This window comes from Fringilla coelebs (genome assembly GCF_963513975.1).
Source record: "Fringilla coelebs genome assembly, chromosome: 2".
Classification (NCBI taxonomy): domain Eukaryota; kingdom Metazoa; phylum Chordata; class Aves; order Passeriformes; family Fringillidae; genus Fringilla; species Fringilla coelebs.
The window spans coordinates 38455967-38475759 of NC_140029.1; the positions used below are offsets into that span (position 1 = coordinate 38455967).

General features: G+C 36.5%; 1 protein-coding gene across 4 annotated transcripts in view; it reads left to right on the top strand.

The window, feature by feature from the left end:
* The window catches only part of FGF14 (fibroblast growth factor 14), a gene marked incomplete at its 5' end in the record, with an annotated part of 376843 nt that overhangs the window by 213065 nt on the left and 143985 nt on the right, over positions 1-19793 (top strand). Inside the window, one exon of one of the 4 annotated variants that reach the window (XM_084223588.1) lies at positions 5555-5594. The exons of the other annotated variants lie outside the window; for them this stretch is intronic. Within the exon in view, the coding sequence (XP_084079714.1) occupies positions 5555-5594 (40 nt within the window). The remainder of the gene's footprint in view (positions 1-5554; positions 5595-19793) is intronic. 4 annotated transcript variants of the gene reach the window in all.

The window sequence follows — 19793 nt, forward strand, 5'->3', positions numbered from 1 at the left end:
TTTTTTGGGATTCTGGTTTTCCATCAGCGCCCATAACCATGTCCCATAAGACCTGCATTTAACTGCAGTGCTTACATCCTAGAAGTTTATGCTATCTTTTCTCCTGATCTTGTATGTAATTTTCCTCATGTAAAAATGGCTTGAAACAATAAACTTGGTATTATCAAACCCTAATTCTTTATGAAGCAAACTTGGCAGAGCAAAAGGTTCTCATTTATAAATGAAATTAACTCATTTAATTATATGGCTGCATTTTTACAGCTGATATTTGCTTGACACATTTCCTGTCCACAGTGCAGTGAGTGATTAACTGTGGTGACTAGACAATAATTATTATTTATATTGGGATTTTTGAGCTGTTATGTACATACAGGGTAACTTTGATTGTGCTATGGGGGCTGTTGAGCCAGAGGAGGTTAGTTACCTTTCAAAAGAAAAAAAAAGAAATGTCTACAGTTCACTGTAAGCTCTAATAGGTGCATTTATAGTGAGCTAATGAGTATACAAGCCTAACTGGCCTGAACATTAAATCCCAGTCTAGAATATATTAACCCTTATTTTCACTGTAAAGATAATTAAAAACGGAAAAATCTCTGGAGAAACACAATATGTGGTCTCATGAAGCCCACTTGAAATGTGTCTTCAATTTAGTAAATGTTACTATTATTGTAGATTTATATTTTTTTACTTTCTCAGTAACATTGTTATAGGGGTAAAGGCCCAAAAAACAAACTCCATATTCTCATCTAGTATGTATTTTCTCCCTTTTTTTCCTTCCTTTCTTACAGAAGGAAAAATATCTAAGATGTTTTTCCAACATCTGAGATGTTGTGTGGTGATTGAACTCTGTGCTCATCTTTCAGAGATAGCTGAACCTTAACCAAAGAAATTTTCTGTCCTATTTTTCACACTTAATTTTATTTTTATATGTTGCTTCTTACCTTGGCCCACAAAATAACTTTCCTCACAACAAGAAAGATAGCTCCATCAATTTGAAATGAGGAAACAGGAAGAAAATTTAATAGTGGGAGGTACAAACAATTCAATTGCACTCTACACTAGTCCACTGGCTCTCTTAACACTTGGGCTCTGAGCCAGAGGCTTTGGCTTTCCAAAAACACCCTCATGCTCAGGCATGAGGTGTATCTCTTCTTGTACATGCCTCAAAGATACCTGAGGGGGGAAAAAATCATATTCAAACTTTTGTCAGCATGATTGGCTCACATGTCACAGGTTGCCTGTCTCTTGCAGTAGTGTGGATTCACATTGTTGTATCTCTGAGCGCTGCATGTTGCCACAGAAATATCCAATATCACTGACATCCTGGCAGAGTGGTCAGTTAGTAGGAGCTGTCTCATTTCCTCATTCTACTCCTTGGTGTTCCAGGGTTGATTGGTTAGGTTTTTGGTCATTTTTTCTGTTTTGTTTTCTACTTTTAAAAATCTTTTCTTCTCCTTTTCCAAATAGACTATCAAGGAAAGCAGAAGTTCCAGTATTTGAATGCTATTTTCAGATGTATGTCTTCTGGTCATGCTTATGCTAAAATTCAGGCTGCAGATATAGCTGAGCGCAGTGTCTTTTCAGATTTTGTGAGAAATTTCCATTTTTGCTTTTTATTTATTTTTTTCTTTTTTTTTTTTTCATGAAATGATCTATCAGCAGCCTTTCTTTTGTCCTTTTATGATCCTTGGGTCTTTTCCTTTGTATTTCTCCCCCCTCCAAGTATTCTGGCAGCTGAGGTGTTCTTTACAATCAGTATAACTGTCCTTCATCTCCACTGCCCAAAAGGTGGTCTTTCTGTAACTGTTCTCATCATTTAGTCATTCTCTTTTTAAAATAGGCATTCACTTCATACTCTTTATTCTGTGCACATTCACCACTTGCTAAACAGAGCGTGTCCCACCTAGAAAAGACTGTCCCTCCTACAGAAATAGATTCCTTGCATTTTGTGTCTGCACTGCCTGCTTCTGATCTGGCATTGTGGCTGGCTGCTATGCAGACCAGTGGGACCTGATCTTCAAATAATTAGATTTACACAGATAAAAATAACTTTACCAAAAAAAAACAATTGCTTTGCAGATTGGTAGGGGAACTTACAGATGGGATAGTTTTCTTCTGAGAGGAAAAAAAAAAAAATCTTTTCACAGATTTCTAGATGAATTTTCAAAACTCTTTAGGTTATGATATTTAGCACCAAAAAATAGCCAATTCAGATTTTGATTGAGTACAGTGTTTCAGCAGGTATTTTCAATGTTATGTCTTTTGTATGAGGAAATCACTGCAACCAATGAAACTTCTGCAACTTCAGTAAGGCTGCTTAATATCAAGCATTTTTTCCTGAAAGAGAAAAAAGATAAGAAATTCTGTATTTCAAGTTAGTTAAAATATGTTTAATTGAAATCAACGTTTTGATGATTTTTGCTAAAGTACAAATTTTGCACTGTAGGAATTGCTTATATATTTTTTTGGATAACTTTTCATTCCAAAGGGTCTTCCCAATACCACAAGTGAACAGCATTTCTTAATGTGCTCTTTGTGTTTTCATGGCCATTTACGTCTTTCTGGTGAGAAAACCATATGTGTTATTTGGAATGCAGATGACTAAGTGCAGAGTTTACAGGTCTAAGAGCATTATGTTCATATTGCCAGCTCTGTGCTGTGAGATTTGGGCCTCCTTGGGTACTCTGGGCAGGCTTTACTCCAATTAATTTGAGCAGGCAGCGTGTGTCTGACAGCAAACTGCATATAAAGATGATGCAATCTGACTGCTGGGTCTATGAAGATTATTGCTGCTGAATAAAAAGTGTTTGAAGGAGCAAAGCTTTGGCTCCCAAGGGAAATCCAAGCCTGCTGTCTTCTCTCTTCAGTGGCTGATGTGTCCAGGACTTGACTGGAACTCCAGGAGCCTGTAGGGTCAAAACAGATTCCACAGACAAAAAGTCAGAAGCGCCGCCCCATGCTTTGGGTTTCACTCCAGCTCCTTATTTGAATTTCTGCCTTTCTTCTCTGGAAAAAAAATCTGTAGGTACAAGAGCAGAGGTGATATGTCCTCTGGATCTGTATAGCAATCTATCTCATTGTAGAACCACAGAGTAATAGAATAGTTTGTATTGGAAGGGAGCTTAAAGATTCTTCAGTTCCAACACCCCTGCCACAGGCAAGAACACCTTCTGCCAGACCAGTTTGCTCAAAGCCTCATCCAGTTTGCCTCGAACACTGCCTGGAATGAGGCATCTACACATTCTCTGGGCAGCTCATCCCAGCACCTCACCAGTCTCACAGTGAAAAATTTCTTCCTAACACGAAATTTAAACCGGCTGGTTTTCAGTTTAAAGGTATTTCCTTTGTTTGCCTGCCCTTGTGAAAAGATCATTTGAGCATGGTTGATGGTTGTGCTTCAGGTAAAGCAGACATGAATGGCAGATTTGGGCAGCCAGAAGTTGCTGGCTGTTACAGTAGCTGTATCATTTGCCTGCTACTTGGAGCATCTATAGGACCCAGTTTGCCTTGTATTCCCTAACCCAGTGGATCATCTGGTAGTGCTGCAATCTCTTGTTCTCTTGTGACCTGTTTCAGTTTTCTTGACTGTCATCAACAACTATCTTCTCTTTGCTACATGGAAATAGAAGTTTACAGATTATTTTGTAGCAACCATAAGGCAAATATGTAATTTATTTTGCTTTCTAGTTTAATTCCTCTTTTCTCCAGGGATGGCAGTACATTTCTGTTTTCTCACAGTTTTTCTGATTCTAAGTTAATTCTTTTTGTTTAGATTGGGTTATTTAATCTTCAACCAGCCTCAAGGTTTTCTTCTGTTGGGTTTATTATTGAGAAGAACCAGCTTATGTTGTCTTCTCTTGGATTTTGCTTCTTCCATCATACTGCTGTCCCCTCTTGCTCTGTCTACCCCATGTGACTTAATTATACTTTTCTAAAGGAGATTTCATAAGGAGTTGAAGAATTTTAATTTTTTATGCCCAACCCTTGCATCTTGTGTAGGTAAAATTTTTATAAAAGTCATTTAAGAAAAAGATCAATCTCTAAAGTTTGCAAGCTTCCCAGTACTGTAATATTTCAAAGTGTACAGCCTAAGTATATTCCAGTTTCTTAGTGAACACACTGTTACTCCTGTGGGAAGTGATATAGAAGAATGGTTTCTGATTTTCTTGAAACCAGGTAATTTATGATCCAGAACTAGCAGTTAGATGATGCATTTATTTAACATGTCAGGAAACTTCCTTTCTAATACTTGTAATATTTGACCAGTGATTGCATGAGTATCTAATTTGCCCTCTCCTCCTCTCTTGGCTTTGTTGCCTACTTAAATGTGTATAAAAGCAGTGCCATAACCTGCTGCAGAAATGAATGTATTTCAAAAAATATTCTTTCAATCTCCTTGAACTTACCTACAATTCTGGTAATAATTACATCCTATTTGTCTTATAGTTGCAGCATCAGTTTCTCTTTATATTTTTAAGAACTGACACTGTTTTCCGTCTGTTGAGATCTCTTATTTTAGGACCATTTTGTTATCGAGTGATCTCTGATTGGGTGTTAATTCCTCCTTCCATTAAGATCATCAAAAAACTCTTTTTTAATGCCCAAGAAATTTCTGTGCCTGCTGTATTCAAGATACAACCTTGGCAGTAAGAAAGGATATTCCTTATTTCAAAATATGGATATTCCAAAGTGTTCAACATAAAAAAGTTTATTTGAGCCCTATAATTTTCTTCTACACAAACAGCCACTGGAGTCAGAATTAATTATTTTTCTGAACTAAATACTTCCAGATGAACTGTATGTGTTTTTCTCCTTCAATTTTCAGCATTACACATTAACTGCTGTACCTCTTGGTCACTTAAGAGCCATCAGATGTCCTTGCATCACCCCTGACCTAGATCTCACTCATTTGAAGAAGAGGTCAGTTTCATTCCATGAGAAAGAAAGCTTTTAGCAATGCTAGAAATATGCAGTGCCATGAAGATACTCAGTTGGGTACAGAAAATCTTTGGTATGTACCTGTTCATAGGTATCCCACAGGAAGCATTTTAATCTTCAAGACCAAGGACTGAGGAAGCAATATTTGTTATATGCAAAGCTGAGATTTGATCAGACATTTCTTGCCACTGTTTTTATCGAGACTTGCTGCTTAAGACGTAATTTGATTGAAGCATCCTTCAGGCTGGCAATTTAGATGATCCTGTCTCCCACTTTCATTTCTTACCCCTTCTGCTTGTTGTATGGAATCTTGTTTTGTAGGATGGGAGGAGACAGAAATTATAAAGGTCTAAATTACATGCTAGTAACTGTCTTTGTCATAGTCTTGTTTTCTGCCATCCTATCTTCCTCCCTCTTTCCCCTTTTTTTATATTATGCCTTCTCCATAATAGAATATTTCTTTATTCTACAAAATTTTTGTTTTTTTTTTTATGGACTGCAAAGGGGAGAAAGGGTGGAAGTTTTCTGTATGTACTACCCCTGTGATTGACAGTCTTTTTGCCTCCTGCTTCCTAGTAGGTAGATAACACTTGCTGTATGGGATCTTGTTTTGTAGGGTGGAAGAAGAGGGAGGACTACAACAAACACAAATAGTGGTATGTAATTTTCCCTTTCTCCTTTGTCTCTCCCTACTTACCAGTCTTAGCAGAATTTTCTCAGTCACATGGTGATACCTTGTACTGCTATTTGCTGCTTTTTTAAAAAACACATCTTCCCAGTTTTTGTTACTTAAGTGCCTGCAGCGTTTTAAGAAAGAATGCCAATGAAATATCATGAACAACACAAAGGTAGTGAATCAGACTGTGCTTACTCTTGGACACAAATTGACTGAACTTAAACTGACCAGGTTCTAAGTCTTCTAGTCATCCATTATCTTTAAAAAGATTTAACAGGCTACTGTTTGTGGTGATTTTGGAGAAAAGAGCTGTGATGGGGAAAGAGTAATCATCCTATTTAAACTAAAATCAGCTACATGTGTAGACTGTGATATCTTTTTGAAAAGCTAATGCTATAGAGATGATAGAGAGCTACCTGATTTCCTAGTTCAAGTTACAACAAAATGTTGTAAACTTAAATTCTATTTGCAGAATCTTTTAATGACACATGGAGATGGGACTCAGCTAGGCATAATACAGATTATCTAGAAGTAAAGGGATCATTTTTGTAAAACAAAGGGGAAGATTGCCATTAGGCAGAGAAATGGTATAGTTTCTGTTTCTTCACTTTAAAAAGTACCGTGTTGTGTAGGGTTTGAACATTTCACTCAAAAATGCAGGAGGTATTCAAAAGTCATTGTCATTTGATGTAGGTTTTGATGAGATTTTTTCTGTCATAAAGTTCTAATTTCTTCCCTCTCGTTAAAAAGGTACAAGTTGTTTATCAGAGAGATACATAAAACATCAGAGCTGTAGCAAAAAAAAAAAATTATGGGGAAAATGCTTTATTGAATTTAGTTATCAAAAGGAATAGAGAAAAGCAAATGATGTGTCAAAAACTTGTTTCAAGGAAGATACAGTCTTCACTAGACCAATTTTTCTTTGCGTAGTTCTGGATTGTTGGTTCACTATTGACTGAGAAGGAACATGTCTTCTCAGTGAATCATTCCTAGTTTCTATGACACCCCTAAGATCTGCACAGTACAGCTACAGCAAAAACAAGTCATATTTTCAAGGTCTGAATAGCTGTGATAATTAGGAAACAAGAGCTGCATTTGTATTCACCATGATGATAGGAAAGCTTTTCCATTTCAGTTGAAAACAAGAACAGAACACAGTAAATTCTCAACAGCATAGTGCACTTCTCTTGGTAACAGCACATAAGGGATCAAATCCTGTACATTAACTGATCTGCACAGATCATGTGTCAAAAAACTAAATGGAAAAGGTAGAATAAATTTTATCTGTCTGATACTCAGTAAAATAGAATTTTTTTTCCTGTGAGAAAAACATGTTATAGTGGATTGCTTTAATCCTCAGCATGTTATTGTTTATGGTCTGACACAAGGCCTGTGATCAAGATAATTATTTTCCTTCTACTGTGAAATAGAAATAAAGGGATTTTGTGTGATCTCTCTGTGCTTGGTCCATTTAAGAGGAATGTAGTGGGTTGACCCTGGATGGATGCCAGGCACCCACCGAACCCTTTCCACCCTCCCCTCCACAACTGGACAGGGGAGAGAAAGTATAATAAGAGATTCACGGGTTGAGTTTAGAACCAGGAGACATCACTCCCCAAATACCATCACAGGCAAAACAGACATGGAGATATTAATTGAATTTACTGCTAACAAAATCAGAGCAGGATAATGAAAAGTAAAATAAATCTTAAAAATCACCTTCCTTCCAACCCTCCCTCCTTCCCAGCTCTACCTCCTACCCTGTAGCAGTGCAGTTATGGTCAGTTCATCACACATTGTTCCTGCCACTGCTCAGGGAGAGGAGTCCTTACCCTGGTCCACGTGGGGTTCCTCCCACAAGAAGTCATTCTCCACAAACTTCTCCAACACTGTGGAGAAGTGGAATCACTGTGGATCACTCTTCCATGAGGTGCAGTCCTTCTGGAACAGGCTGCCCCAGCATGGGACCTTCATGGGATCACAAGTCCTAGTAGGAAATTTGCTCCAACATGGGCTCCACTCTCCATGATCTGCAGGCTCCAGCTTCCTGCTCCAGCATGGGCTTCTCATGGGTTCACAGCCTCATCTCAGGCATCCACCTCGCTACAGTGTGGGCTCCCTGATGGGCTGCAGGTGGATTTCTGCACTCCCATTGACAACCATGGGCTGCAGGATCACAGCTCCCCCACCATGGCGCTCACCATAGGCTGCACGGGAATTTCAGCTCCAGCACCTGGAGCACCTCCTCCCCTTCCTTCTCCACTGGCCTTGGTGTTTGCAGGGCTGTTCCTCTCCTCTCTTCTCAGAGAGAATTACATCTGCACAATACTTTTTTCCCCCTTCTTAAATATCTTATCACTGAGGCATTGCTATCATTCCTGATGGGCTCAGCCTTGGCCAGCAGCGGGTCCATCCTGGAGCCAGCTGGCACTGGCTCTGCTGGACATGGGGAAAACTTCTGGCAGCTCCTTATGGAAGCCACCCCTGTCTTTCCCAGCTACTAAAACCTGGCCACACAAACCCAATACAAGGAAATCCAGTGGAGAGATTCTTCCCATACTGGGGTAAAACCTAAGCTGACATTGTCAACGTGGAGCAAAACTATTCCATCATGATGGAAAATGAGTCCCCAGAGTGTCTTTCAATTAAATAATAACTGTGTATTGTGGAAATATATGAAATAAGATGATAAAGAACTAATTAAGATCTAGAGGTTTTGTACCGATGGCATTTGGAAAAAAAAGTTAATTGCTTTTATTCTGAGGTTCATAACATTATCATTAATTTTCATGATAACTTTATTGCCTTGACATGACACATATTGAATAGAGCTGTCTGTTTGATAAAAAATGCATGGGCTACTAAGATGTCAACAATAATGGCACTTAAAAAGTTTCAAAAGGATGAATAATTATTGTAGATTATGTTCTGTTTGAGCTGAGGTTTTTCCTTGTTTTTTTTTTTTTTTCTAATGGGATTGTGATTCATCTACGTAATCAAAAAAATCATCTGTCCATGCAGACTCAAATGTTGTCCATTTTAATTTCAAAAATTGTTCTTGGCCTAGAGTGGAGGGACCACCACTTCCAGGTTATACTGGCACATAATATCTTTATCTTGGCATGTGGATAAATGATACTGTAATGGGAACAGGTGAGGAGCAGTGATTCTTTCACCACTTGCAGTGAAGAGGAATAGTGGTACTTGGGGACTTGCAGAGAGTCCTTGCTAACTCTGTATCACCTGGAAATCTGTGCTAGCAGCGAAGACACCATTTTTTCTGATTTGTGAATGAAAAATATATATTGCAGCATGTCAGTCTTGTATTTGCTGTTTTCTGCATAAAAATTTTTGCAACAATGCTCCTAATGTGGTGAATTAGATACATATTTTGCTAAGAATAAAAACCCCTTTTTAAGCAACGCGTTCCTGTGGGCATAAATAAATACTTAGTAGCAGGTGTGTGGGTGTATTTTCTACCAGTTGCTAGATTCTCATAATTTTTCTGTTATAAGTAATGAAATAGAGCACTTAAGAATACTGAGGGGTATGTTTTGAGACGGAATACTTACAATCTGAAGTTCATTTTGAAAAGAAATTCGAGTTCTTCAGTCATATTGAATTTTTACAGTGTAAATTAGAAAGGTGTCATGGTTTGAATTGCATTGGTACCTGAAAACTGCTATTCTGGTACAACAAATCAGATTAATAGGAGTCCTATGCTGATGTCTATTTATTTAGCTGCTGGCTAGCTTTTCTTTGATCCATAGCTTAAAGTTTTCTTGCCTTATGCTAAGTGTATTATGTTTATTTTATGATTTGATTGTTGCCTTTAAAATAAATTTTGGCCCTCTGGTTCAGACATTTTAGTTTAAAATTACTATAACAAGTTTGTAAAATGCCCATCCACTTTTTTCCTGCCTTTTTCAAGCTATTTATAATTCTCATTAGCTGTAGTAAGAGAAGAGATTTCGCTTGTTAAACTCTGAGATGGGATTCTGGAGATACTGTGAAAAGAAAATTGTTAGTCATGGACTGGATGTCCAAACAAAATAGACATCAGCCAAAAAGAAGAAGCAGTCTTCTTATGCAACTGCTTCCCAAGAATGGAGAATTAGCAGAATATTAGTTTCCCTGAGTTTGAGGCAAGCCTGTAGTGCAAGGGGAAGCAAATCCAAACTATTTTATGATTCTCTCAATCGATGAAATTAACTCCAGTCTAATTTTGCTAATAAAAAATTTATATTCATGCCATTGCTTCCTTCATATTCCAGCACTGCTGTCTTTTGTGAAGCTGTGTCTGACCTGCCCACCAGTGCTGGAGATGACTGACAAGCAGGGTTATGATTCAGCTTAGCTCCCTCCCTTTATCCTCACTAAGGTACAGGGCTGCTTATTCATGCTCAATAGAGAGACTGGCCCTACCAGAAGCTGATCCTTCCTAACAATCTGAGCAGAGTTAGATGCTTGTCTTAACAGCATTCTTATGGCTCGGGTACGGTAAATTATCATTTCACAAGTCCATTTAAGAAATATGTCATTCCAAGAGTTCTGCTTGTTTTGTTCATGTGACTTTTAGGTAATTTCTTCTGCCTGTGTAAATATGTGTATTAAATTTTCTCTATAAAAAGAGACTAGAAGATGCAAAGGTTTTCATTGCAACAGATCGCCTTTTTCCCAAAGAAAAGAACTATGCACTTTATAATGATATGTAACTCAAAGAAGAATTAATGATTTTCAATATAAGTTAGATTTCTTTACCTTATAAAGAAGAAAATAAAAATGTTATACTTTTGTCTAAGGAACTTCAAGCTACCATTCTTTTTTCTAGTTAGGACATTGGTAATGGTCTTCTTCATAGATTATGACCTTTGTGAAGTTATCTTACATATGTTAACCTTCTCTAAAAAGTGAAACTATAAATTTAACAGTGAATTTTCTTCTCAGTCTTTTAAAAAGTATTTCATCTCATATTTAACAAATTGACAGTGCATTTCTTCAAAAATAAAAAAAAAATGTAACCCCAAAAATAGTCCATTGTAAAAAAGGGGAAGCTTGCAGCAATGTTAAAAAACAACTAACCAAGCAACCAATCAAAACAGACCAAAACACAAACAAAAAACCCACCTAGATTTTGTAAAATTGCTGTTTGAGAGTTGTTTTGAGATACCAACCCTGAGAAATGTTGAATCATTAAAGATAACCATACATTTAGTAATTTCTCTAAGGTAACTTACAGAGTTCTCACTGAGAAATATGAATAATTTAATACTGTGCAGCATAGGACTCAGTATTTTGGGTTTCTTTTTCAATTCTTTCTCAAGTTTCCACATTAAATATTCTCTGTTTTAAACATATGTGTTCGACAAAGCTTTCAAACCCTACGGAACTGGCCTAGAATTTAAAAGGCATTGCAGCTTCTCCACTCTCCCTTTGTGACCATCAATACATTTCTTCCATCAATGTTTCTGGCCAAGCTACGTGCTGCTGTCTCCTCTGCTTCCAAATGTCAGCCCATCACATACTGTCAATTTCTTTTTTTTTTTTTTTTCCTGAAAGCATTTACTTTCAGGGCCAAAAAAAAAGTCACTGTGGTAGAGATTTGTCTGTATATGAGCATACATGGAAAGCAAATTATTTTCATTTGAAGGAGCCTATCTTATATGTTCACTTCAGGGAGCAGAACAGAACTTTGGTCTTATGCTCTGGACTTTGAAGGGAAAAATCATCAGATGCTTGGATGAGTGATCTGGAAAAAAGAGTTCATGTACACTCTTCACGTACACCAAATAACCAGATTTGCAAAATAGAAGCATGACCAAAGAAGTTTGTTGTGATTAAATATTTGATAGCACTTAGATTATTTCTAACAGAAAAATAGTACTCATTTTATACTTGTGATGCAATTATACTGTTCTCTGGGTTAGAGGAGAATTCAGAAAAGTTACTGAAATGTCAAAATGTAGACATAAGGGAGGCCTAAGTTTGAAAGAACTCTTGCTTCTGTATTTGTCCAGACTGGATCATGGTCAGTACATACCCAGGTTTTGCTCTTCCTCTGAGTTCTTACCTTATTTATTTGGCTAAATAACTGTGATTACATTATTTCAACTTGACCCACAGAGTATGGAATGTTAAACATGCTTATTAAATGTATTAGAGTCAAATGATTTACCATGGAAACTGAGGGTTTCCCAGTCTTCATGCAATATTCTTGGAATGCATCTTACCAATAAGTTCATTTTGCCATCTGCTTAATATCAATGAATTTTAGTGAAGCAAAGGAGCTGAGATGGGGTATGTGGTTTTTAAAGCATGATTCAGCTTAGCTCCGTTCTTGAAAAAATTTGAAGGCTAAACATTCTCTATCAAAGGTAAAGGGACAACTGGTCAGCTTTGTAACTCAATCATTCTTCACACTGTTGCTTATCCCTTTCTTTAAGTTATCAATATCACGTGACTGAATTTACAGAGGTTCTGACTGGAACACTGCAAAGTCAGTAAGAGCTGGGGCAGTCAGCTTTCTAAAAATAACTGGCCTGATTTTTATACTTTAGAGGAATTTTCACTCAAGCAAAAAAAATTGTCACTGCCAGATGGTGATGGAAACATTACTACAGCAAGTGAATGTTAACAAAGATGCACTCAGCAAAGCAAATCGTTGCCATAGCAACAGGATGCTAAGCATTTTCAAATAAATAAATAAATAAATAAATAAATAAATAAATAAATAAATAAAATTAGACAGGATTATTTAGATAGCACAATGGCTAAAATCCAAAAAGTTTTGCATGATTTTTTCCTTTTGGAAATAGAGGTTTTTTTCCTGCATTTTGCTTAAGACTTTGTTGCAACGCTTTCTTGCTGACTAGGTATCTCTCTTTCAACTTAAATAACCTTCTCATCTGTATTCATTTTTATTCCAGAACAAGTTCTGTTATTTAGTCCCTTTCCTCTCTGCATTCTTCCAACACATTTTTACAGCTAAACAGTCCATAGGATTTGCAAACACCTCTATTTGGGTTTGGTAGCAAGATATGAAAAGCAGCAAAATATTAGTGTTGTCAGAGCTTCTCAGTGGCCTCAGCCAGTGACTGCTAGTTACCACACAGAATTTCATAGAAATGTGGCTAATTAAAGGGTCTCAATATCGGTGATTTGGCTCACCAAAAGGAGGGCCAGATGAAACCTTGGAGGAGGGCAGAGTTTGAGCTGCACAAGAATGTTAATGCAGGTGTACTTTAAAAAAAGGAAATAATAGTGATGCGTCTGTCAGGTACATGGCCAGTGAAAACACCTTTAGTGCTGGAGGGGTGGGCTGTGCTATTTGTGTCTTTCCTCAAAGTCTTGTAAAAGTTGTTTAAGCCACACTGAAATTTGCAGAACATTGACAAACCCTCAGTAGAGAAAGGGGAAAATGCACGTCTTCCTTCCTTAATCATCAGATACCACTTCTTTAAAGGAAAATTGCAATCCACTAAATCAAGAACACAACAGGCTAAGGCTAATGTGGCAGGATTTAGAGGTAAGATATTTCTCTTTAGAAATGAGAGGAAATGGATCTTCTCTTGGCTCGGTGGAACCATTTCTTGGCGTATTTGAAGTGTCTTGACAAAGCATGAAAATGTAGAGATTTGGCGTGGGGTGGTTCTGTGGTTCTTGAACTGGTTTGAAAATTGTTGGTTCGTGTAGGAAGTGTAGCAATTCTGTTACTGTTGGGACCAAATAATTTTCTGTTTAATGTGTTTTCCACCAGCCTGAACATATGGAATATTGGTGTGGCTCCCATAGTTAGGCTCTCTTTCCTGCAGGACCACACTGTGTGTTGTATTGGCACCATATGTCTCTATTTTAAATATTTAGATTAATGGTCTAACACTAATCCAATGTCTCAAACTATTAATTGCTCTTGATGTGTAGAGAAAGACAAAGAAGAAATTATTTCCTCCAGGAAAACTTGCTCTAATTTGATTTTTCACTTAAAATATTTTTTTAAATCAGGGCCAAATACTCTGATGCAGTTGGAGCAAGCAAAGTGTTCAGACGTGAATAATCCATGAATATACATAATAAATCATACTTAATTACATTTTGATGTCTGGATAGAGTCCAGTATGTTTTGTCAAGTCTCATAGGGAAACTACACAGGCTATTTATGCATCATTTCATAAATTGTTTCACCACCAGGCCTCATTCTGTTCTTCAAGCATGTTTTAAAGTTGACATCACTTGTTAAGACTAGCACTACTTTAGAGGAAGCACAAATTTCAGTATAAAAGCACGAAAGAATAATCCAATGAAGATTCACTCAGTATATCTGAAAATATTCCCTCTCTTCTTGGGTTTGTCTTTTCTTTCAATGTAATAAATTCAATCCATTTAGAACCTGTTGATATTTAGTATGTTATATTTGGTTATCTTAAATGCAACATCTAACCTTCTTTATGGAAATGCAGGTACAAAATTTACTAATAATTTTTCATCTCTGGGATATCAGCATCAAATCTTGAGGGAATGTGGTACTTGACTGTTGGAATTTGTTAGCATTTAAGAATCATAATGCGTAGTTGTCCTGAAGAATTGATTTGTCATCTGTCTGCAGTGTGCACCCACATACAGGCTTTTTAAAATATGTAATGCAGTTCCTTAATGATATACAAACCTATTCTAGCTTTTTTGCTTGCTCCTGTGCTTGCTTGGTCATTATTTGGGATGCAGCCTTCAAACATTTGACCTTTGATCCCTTATTACTTGTCTTGTCTTCTTTGCAATAGTAAGTACCTCATTTTCTGTGGTTGCATAAATAGGTGAAGTTAAATATTTCAATTACATTTCCAGCTAGGGCAAGAGTAAAATCCAGAGGAAACAAGGTAATTATTTTTTTTAAAGAATATAAGTCATGATATATAAACACATTGCTACTTTAGCCATTTACTAAATTCATTTATGTCATGCAGAAATGTGTGAGAATATATTTGTCTTAGCCTAAAAATCAGACATTCTTTTCAGACACTAATTGGCATGAATATTGGGTTGTTATGACACGCATACTTAGTCTTGCTAAGATAATGCTTTGGATTAGTAAAAAAATATTCTCTCCTTACACATGTAGCTTTCTTCACTGCAAGAGACAACAAATTAATTCAGTTTTATTTGTCATGCAGGCCTGCAATACCAAACAAATTTAATAAGGTAAATCTGACTGAACCAGCATCAGGAGGGTTTTGGAAATGGATGCTGGAGCATGAAAATGGTATTTTTCTTTTTGATCATTGGCAATAAATCTGCATTGGTATGAGGTAAATATTGCTGCTGACTCCAAACTGTGTGCAGTCTTGAAAAAGATGTCTCCCCTGAAGTACTTAGACATCCATGTCATAATTACAGCTATTTCTTTGGCTAATTACTTCCTTCAGTGGGCTCCTGATCTCCAAAAATATTTTGTTTCTTAGCTGAGGCATAGCAGTCCTTATACCTTGAGGTTCTCCTCCCTTTGCCATCGATATTAGCAGAGCATTGTTGAAAGCCTCAAGTGTTTATGCCATTTTCCCACAGCCAGTATTTTTGTGTCCCTCATGAAATAAATTATTTCTAACACAGTTTGATACCAAATTTCTGAACCTGCTTGAAAAGAATTGTTTTAGTTGTGTTCTGATGGAAACTTTTTGGTGTTTTACACAGAATAGGTGATTTTCTGTTTGGTGTTATGTACGCGATTTAAAATGGTTTGCAATGGAAATTAAGTTTCATCCATCACAAATTGTCAAAGTTGGTTTGCATTATCTAAAATTATTACTTAAAAAACACAGTTGTACCACTTCGGAGTAAAAAAATTTGAAACTGGGAAAATGATGATTGGTAATATAAGGATATTTTTGAGGGCCCTAGAAAGTATTTGATCTGCAGGACACTTCCATCAATAACAGCTTTGGTGGTAGCAAGGATGGTGGAAATAGAAGGAAGAAGGGAAAGAAGGCTTATCTTCCTTGTAGGGAGGAACTTAGACTGTTAAGTAACATGGGTAGATGCCATCAGAATAATTTTTAAAGATATTTTTAACTTCAGCAATAGATTTTGTGTTGTACCAGACAGCATTCTCATAATTTGTTTGATAAATACCAACTGTTTAATTTCATTTGCTTGCAAGATTCAGTAAAAATTACTTTTGTGAAAGGAATATAGATCAGATAAATATCTATATTCATCCTGTTTCTATTTAAAAAATAAAGAAAATTTATTTTTGTTAAATGATGAAATTTGTATGGCAGCTTGTGATTTTTATTTTATTGCATGTGCTTTTGCTAGTGAAAAAAACAAAGCACTGCTTTGTTATTTTTCATAGTTCTGTTTTGACTGTAGCTGCTCAAATGTAACGTTATCAAAGTCTCACTAAGTGGTAGAGGTTTAACCTTAAATATTTGTGCATGAAAGTAGTGCTCACTTTCTCTCAAAATATGAAACATGAGGTGATAGCCTGACTGTTCTGAGTTGAAAGAAAAATTGTATTTGCCTTCTTGTGACATCATGGGCTTTATTTTGTGTCATCAAGCTTACTATAGATACTTAAGCTTTCAAAATGTTAGAAAAGTGCATTTCCTGCAGAAAAGTGTCTCCTTGCAGTGTTCTGGGAGTAGCTGACTGCGTATTCATCATCACCATCCTCCTTGTTCCTCACCCCCACCGTGTGTCTAACTTTGCTCCCAGTCTTGGGATCCTGGGGACCATCGTGGCCTTGGACAGTTCTGCCAGTGTTGCTGTGAATAAAGGAGGCACTGAGCAAACCATTTAGGCACCCAGTGTGGAGTTTTGGCCTAGCTAGAATTTTAACTGACTAGAATTTGAGCTGACTAGCTCTTGCAGTGTACGGATGCAGGGGAAAATCAGCCTGAAATCCCAAGTTTCAGCACTGAGTCCTGCTGGGAGTCCCTCTGTTTGCCAAGCTGACTTTGTTTACGTTTGTATCCCATTGTTTGAAGTGTGGGGCAGGATCCAAACATTTAGGCATTTCATAGTCCAGTGTCAAAGAGCATGCAGAACTTGGATTAGTTAAAAATTTTAATAACTTAGGGTTTGGACCGAATGTCTGGTGCTTCACAAAAGACAACAGACTTCTGGTAGATGAGTCAAATATTTCCATTTGTCTTCTCTGCATGAAGTTCTTCATTGCAGAGTATTTCTGCTTACATAGCTTCATTAAAGCAAGGCAGTAATAGCTCAAGGTTGCAAACTGTTGGAAGTCTCATGAGTTTTAAATCCCAGAGAACGTAGCTATGTTTTTTTTAATTTTTTCTTCTTCATATTCTTGAAGGTTTTTTCTTTCATTTCTTGGGCAATTTTTTCTTTGTTTGTTTTTAAGAATTTTACTCAAAGGGAGCCAAATATATTAGACTCCACTCTTAGGCATGCACATGCCAGCATCTTCAGTTCTCTCACCCCAGTTTTCAGACAACCCAGTTGGCGTTTTTTCTATCAATCTTTCTAAAAAAGTGTCTTACATTTGCATTATTCCATATCTTAGACTATAAAAAATTATTATGAGGTCAAGATTCAAACCACATTCAAAACTTTTAAATAAAGACTTTATTCATTTCTTGCTGACCTTTAAAATTGTGTGCTTAGTGAATTAAATAGAAAAAGTCCTTCACTATCAGAGGAACAGTTTGATGCTGAGTGTTCTTTAAAATCATCTAATTTACATCAGTGACTAAACGTGGCCTTTTTTCCTGCTTGATTCAATTAAGTATTTTGAGCTGAAATAATATATTTAATGGAAAAGTCATGGTAGCTGTCTTTCAAAATGCCTTTCATATTTGCAAAATAAAAGTAATACCAGAAAGATACTAGTTTCTGATATTAAAACCATATTTAGCAATTTAGAAAAGAAAATACTAACATTTAAACTTCAAATAATTCTGAGTGTGTGATGTATTTTTTAATATCAGAAACCTATTTGAAAAAAGTATAGAAATGCTCTGCAGTCTCATTTACTTAGTAAAAACAGAGCTACCTTAGAATATCAGGTCTCCTGCAAAATTATCAAGTGAAGTTTGATAATCATAGAGGAAAATGTCTGCATGAGTATCTTCATTTCTATTGCTGTACAGTTTTACCTCAGATCATTCCCTAAGTAGGTGCACTGGGCAGAAGATTTAACTTTTCATCAAGTTGGTTATATGAATTTTGAGTTTTAGTAATTACCTTCAAATGTGTTTATGCATGTGCATATAATATGCATTTTACAGTGAAAACCTTCAATTTGTTCTCTAAATAATTGTATTTAAATATATAAATATATCTGTTTATAAAAACAAATGTAAAACCCCTTTCAGTTTGAGATTTACTGTTTGTTGATTTGAAATGTCAGTGAGGATGTTTTCATTGTGCCTTTTAAAGATATTTCACTTTTAAAGTATCTGCTTTTAGCCTGTACCAAGGTTTTATTTTTTGCTTATAGTGCCCTCACCTGTAACTTAGGGCCAACTGCAGAAATTTAGTAGTAAAAATAGCTATTTTTTCTTTGAATCATAGCTTTTCTTGTTTTGACAGTCAGAAACAGCTAATGTGTTCCAGCTGACTTGTAGTTGTTTGCAATATTACACTTGAAATATTTCTGTGGCTTTTAGTGTACCCTAAACACAGCTTACTTTTATGTCAAACCTCAGTTGTGTATTTTACTCCAGAATGGAACCTGCAAACCCTAATGAAGCAATTAATTCATATTTTAATTTCAAATACTGTCCTTAATTTAATCTTTTTATCAAGTTGTGGGATACAATAGATCAAAATAGAAAGCAACTAGGGTAGGAGAAAAAAAATCAGTGTAGCTGTGTTTTTGCTGCTTCTTTATTTTTCCTGTTCTCACTTCTATCACCTTCCCAAGTAAAATCTCTCTTTAGAGTTCACAAGAATGATAAGCACACCTTTCAATAACATACTTCATTTAGATAACTTTTCAGAAACAAGGAAAATTGAGAAGGATAACCAATTTAGTCTGAATAATTTCATCTGGATTTTTTAAAATGTAGGATCACAATTCTAATAGTGCTCATTTATATCTGAACACAGACTTAAGTGGATAGGCCTGTGGGATGTAAAACAGGCACAGATTTCTCTTTGTCAGGTCATGTTTGGTACACAGACAAATACAGCATGAGACACTTCAGTTTGCACTGTGACTCCCAGTTTGGTACACACATGCAAGGTGATAGGTGATAGAATACTGATTTTTTTTCTAATTCCAGATGTGGGTTGCAACAGCTTTTCTTTGACAGGGGAGTTTGAATCCTGGGTTCCCAGGATTCTTTTTTTGGGGGAACTTTTCTCCCTACACAGATTTTCCACCCATGTTGCCAATCAGGCTGCAGAAACAACTAGGGGCACAGTTGTGGAATGCCAGGGGAAAATTAAAAAAAGTCTTACATTGTTCTTTTTTTAGGTGGAAAATTTGTGATAAAAAAATTCAAAGTTTTGGTCCAATGAGAAATGGTATAAGGTGAGAAGTGGTGTAATGAGGACTGAGCCTACAGATCAATCACTGGAATTAAAAAAGTTCACATTTCTGCAAAATTTGCAGGCAGATTTCTTTGAGTATGTTTTCTAGTCAAGATCTGACTGTAATTTAGGGATGCTCTGGACTAACTCTTTCTCTGAAGCTGAAACCTATATCCTGTAAATCAAAGATTGCTCCCTTGCATACCTGCACACTCCCTTTCCCTCCTTCCCTTCTATACAAAATCACCCTTCCATTCATTTTGTTCACACTAAAAAATATTTCACTTACAAATTTCTTCCCTATCAGCAGCAGAGTGCATAAGCTCTTCTTGTGCCTGATTAGACAATAAAATGTTGTGATTAAGGACAAATATCTGATCTTCATGCAGACACATTTCAGAGAGACACTTCAGACACATGGGAGAATGGATATGTGGATTGTTATATGCATTGCTTCCTGTCTGCTATATATATGTGTAGGAATATTTATGCATGGTTTCTCTTCTCATCTGATACCTCTGTGTCTTGGGCCAGGACCCCACTGTGCTGAGGCTGTTCCAAACACTCTTTCCGTGTCTGAAAGCCAAAATTAATAGGATATGTGGGATCACAGCCAATCTAAATTTAGATTTCACCATATGTATTCCACTGCCATAAATAATAATTTAAATTACCTCCCCCACCCCCT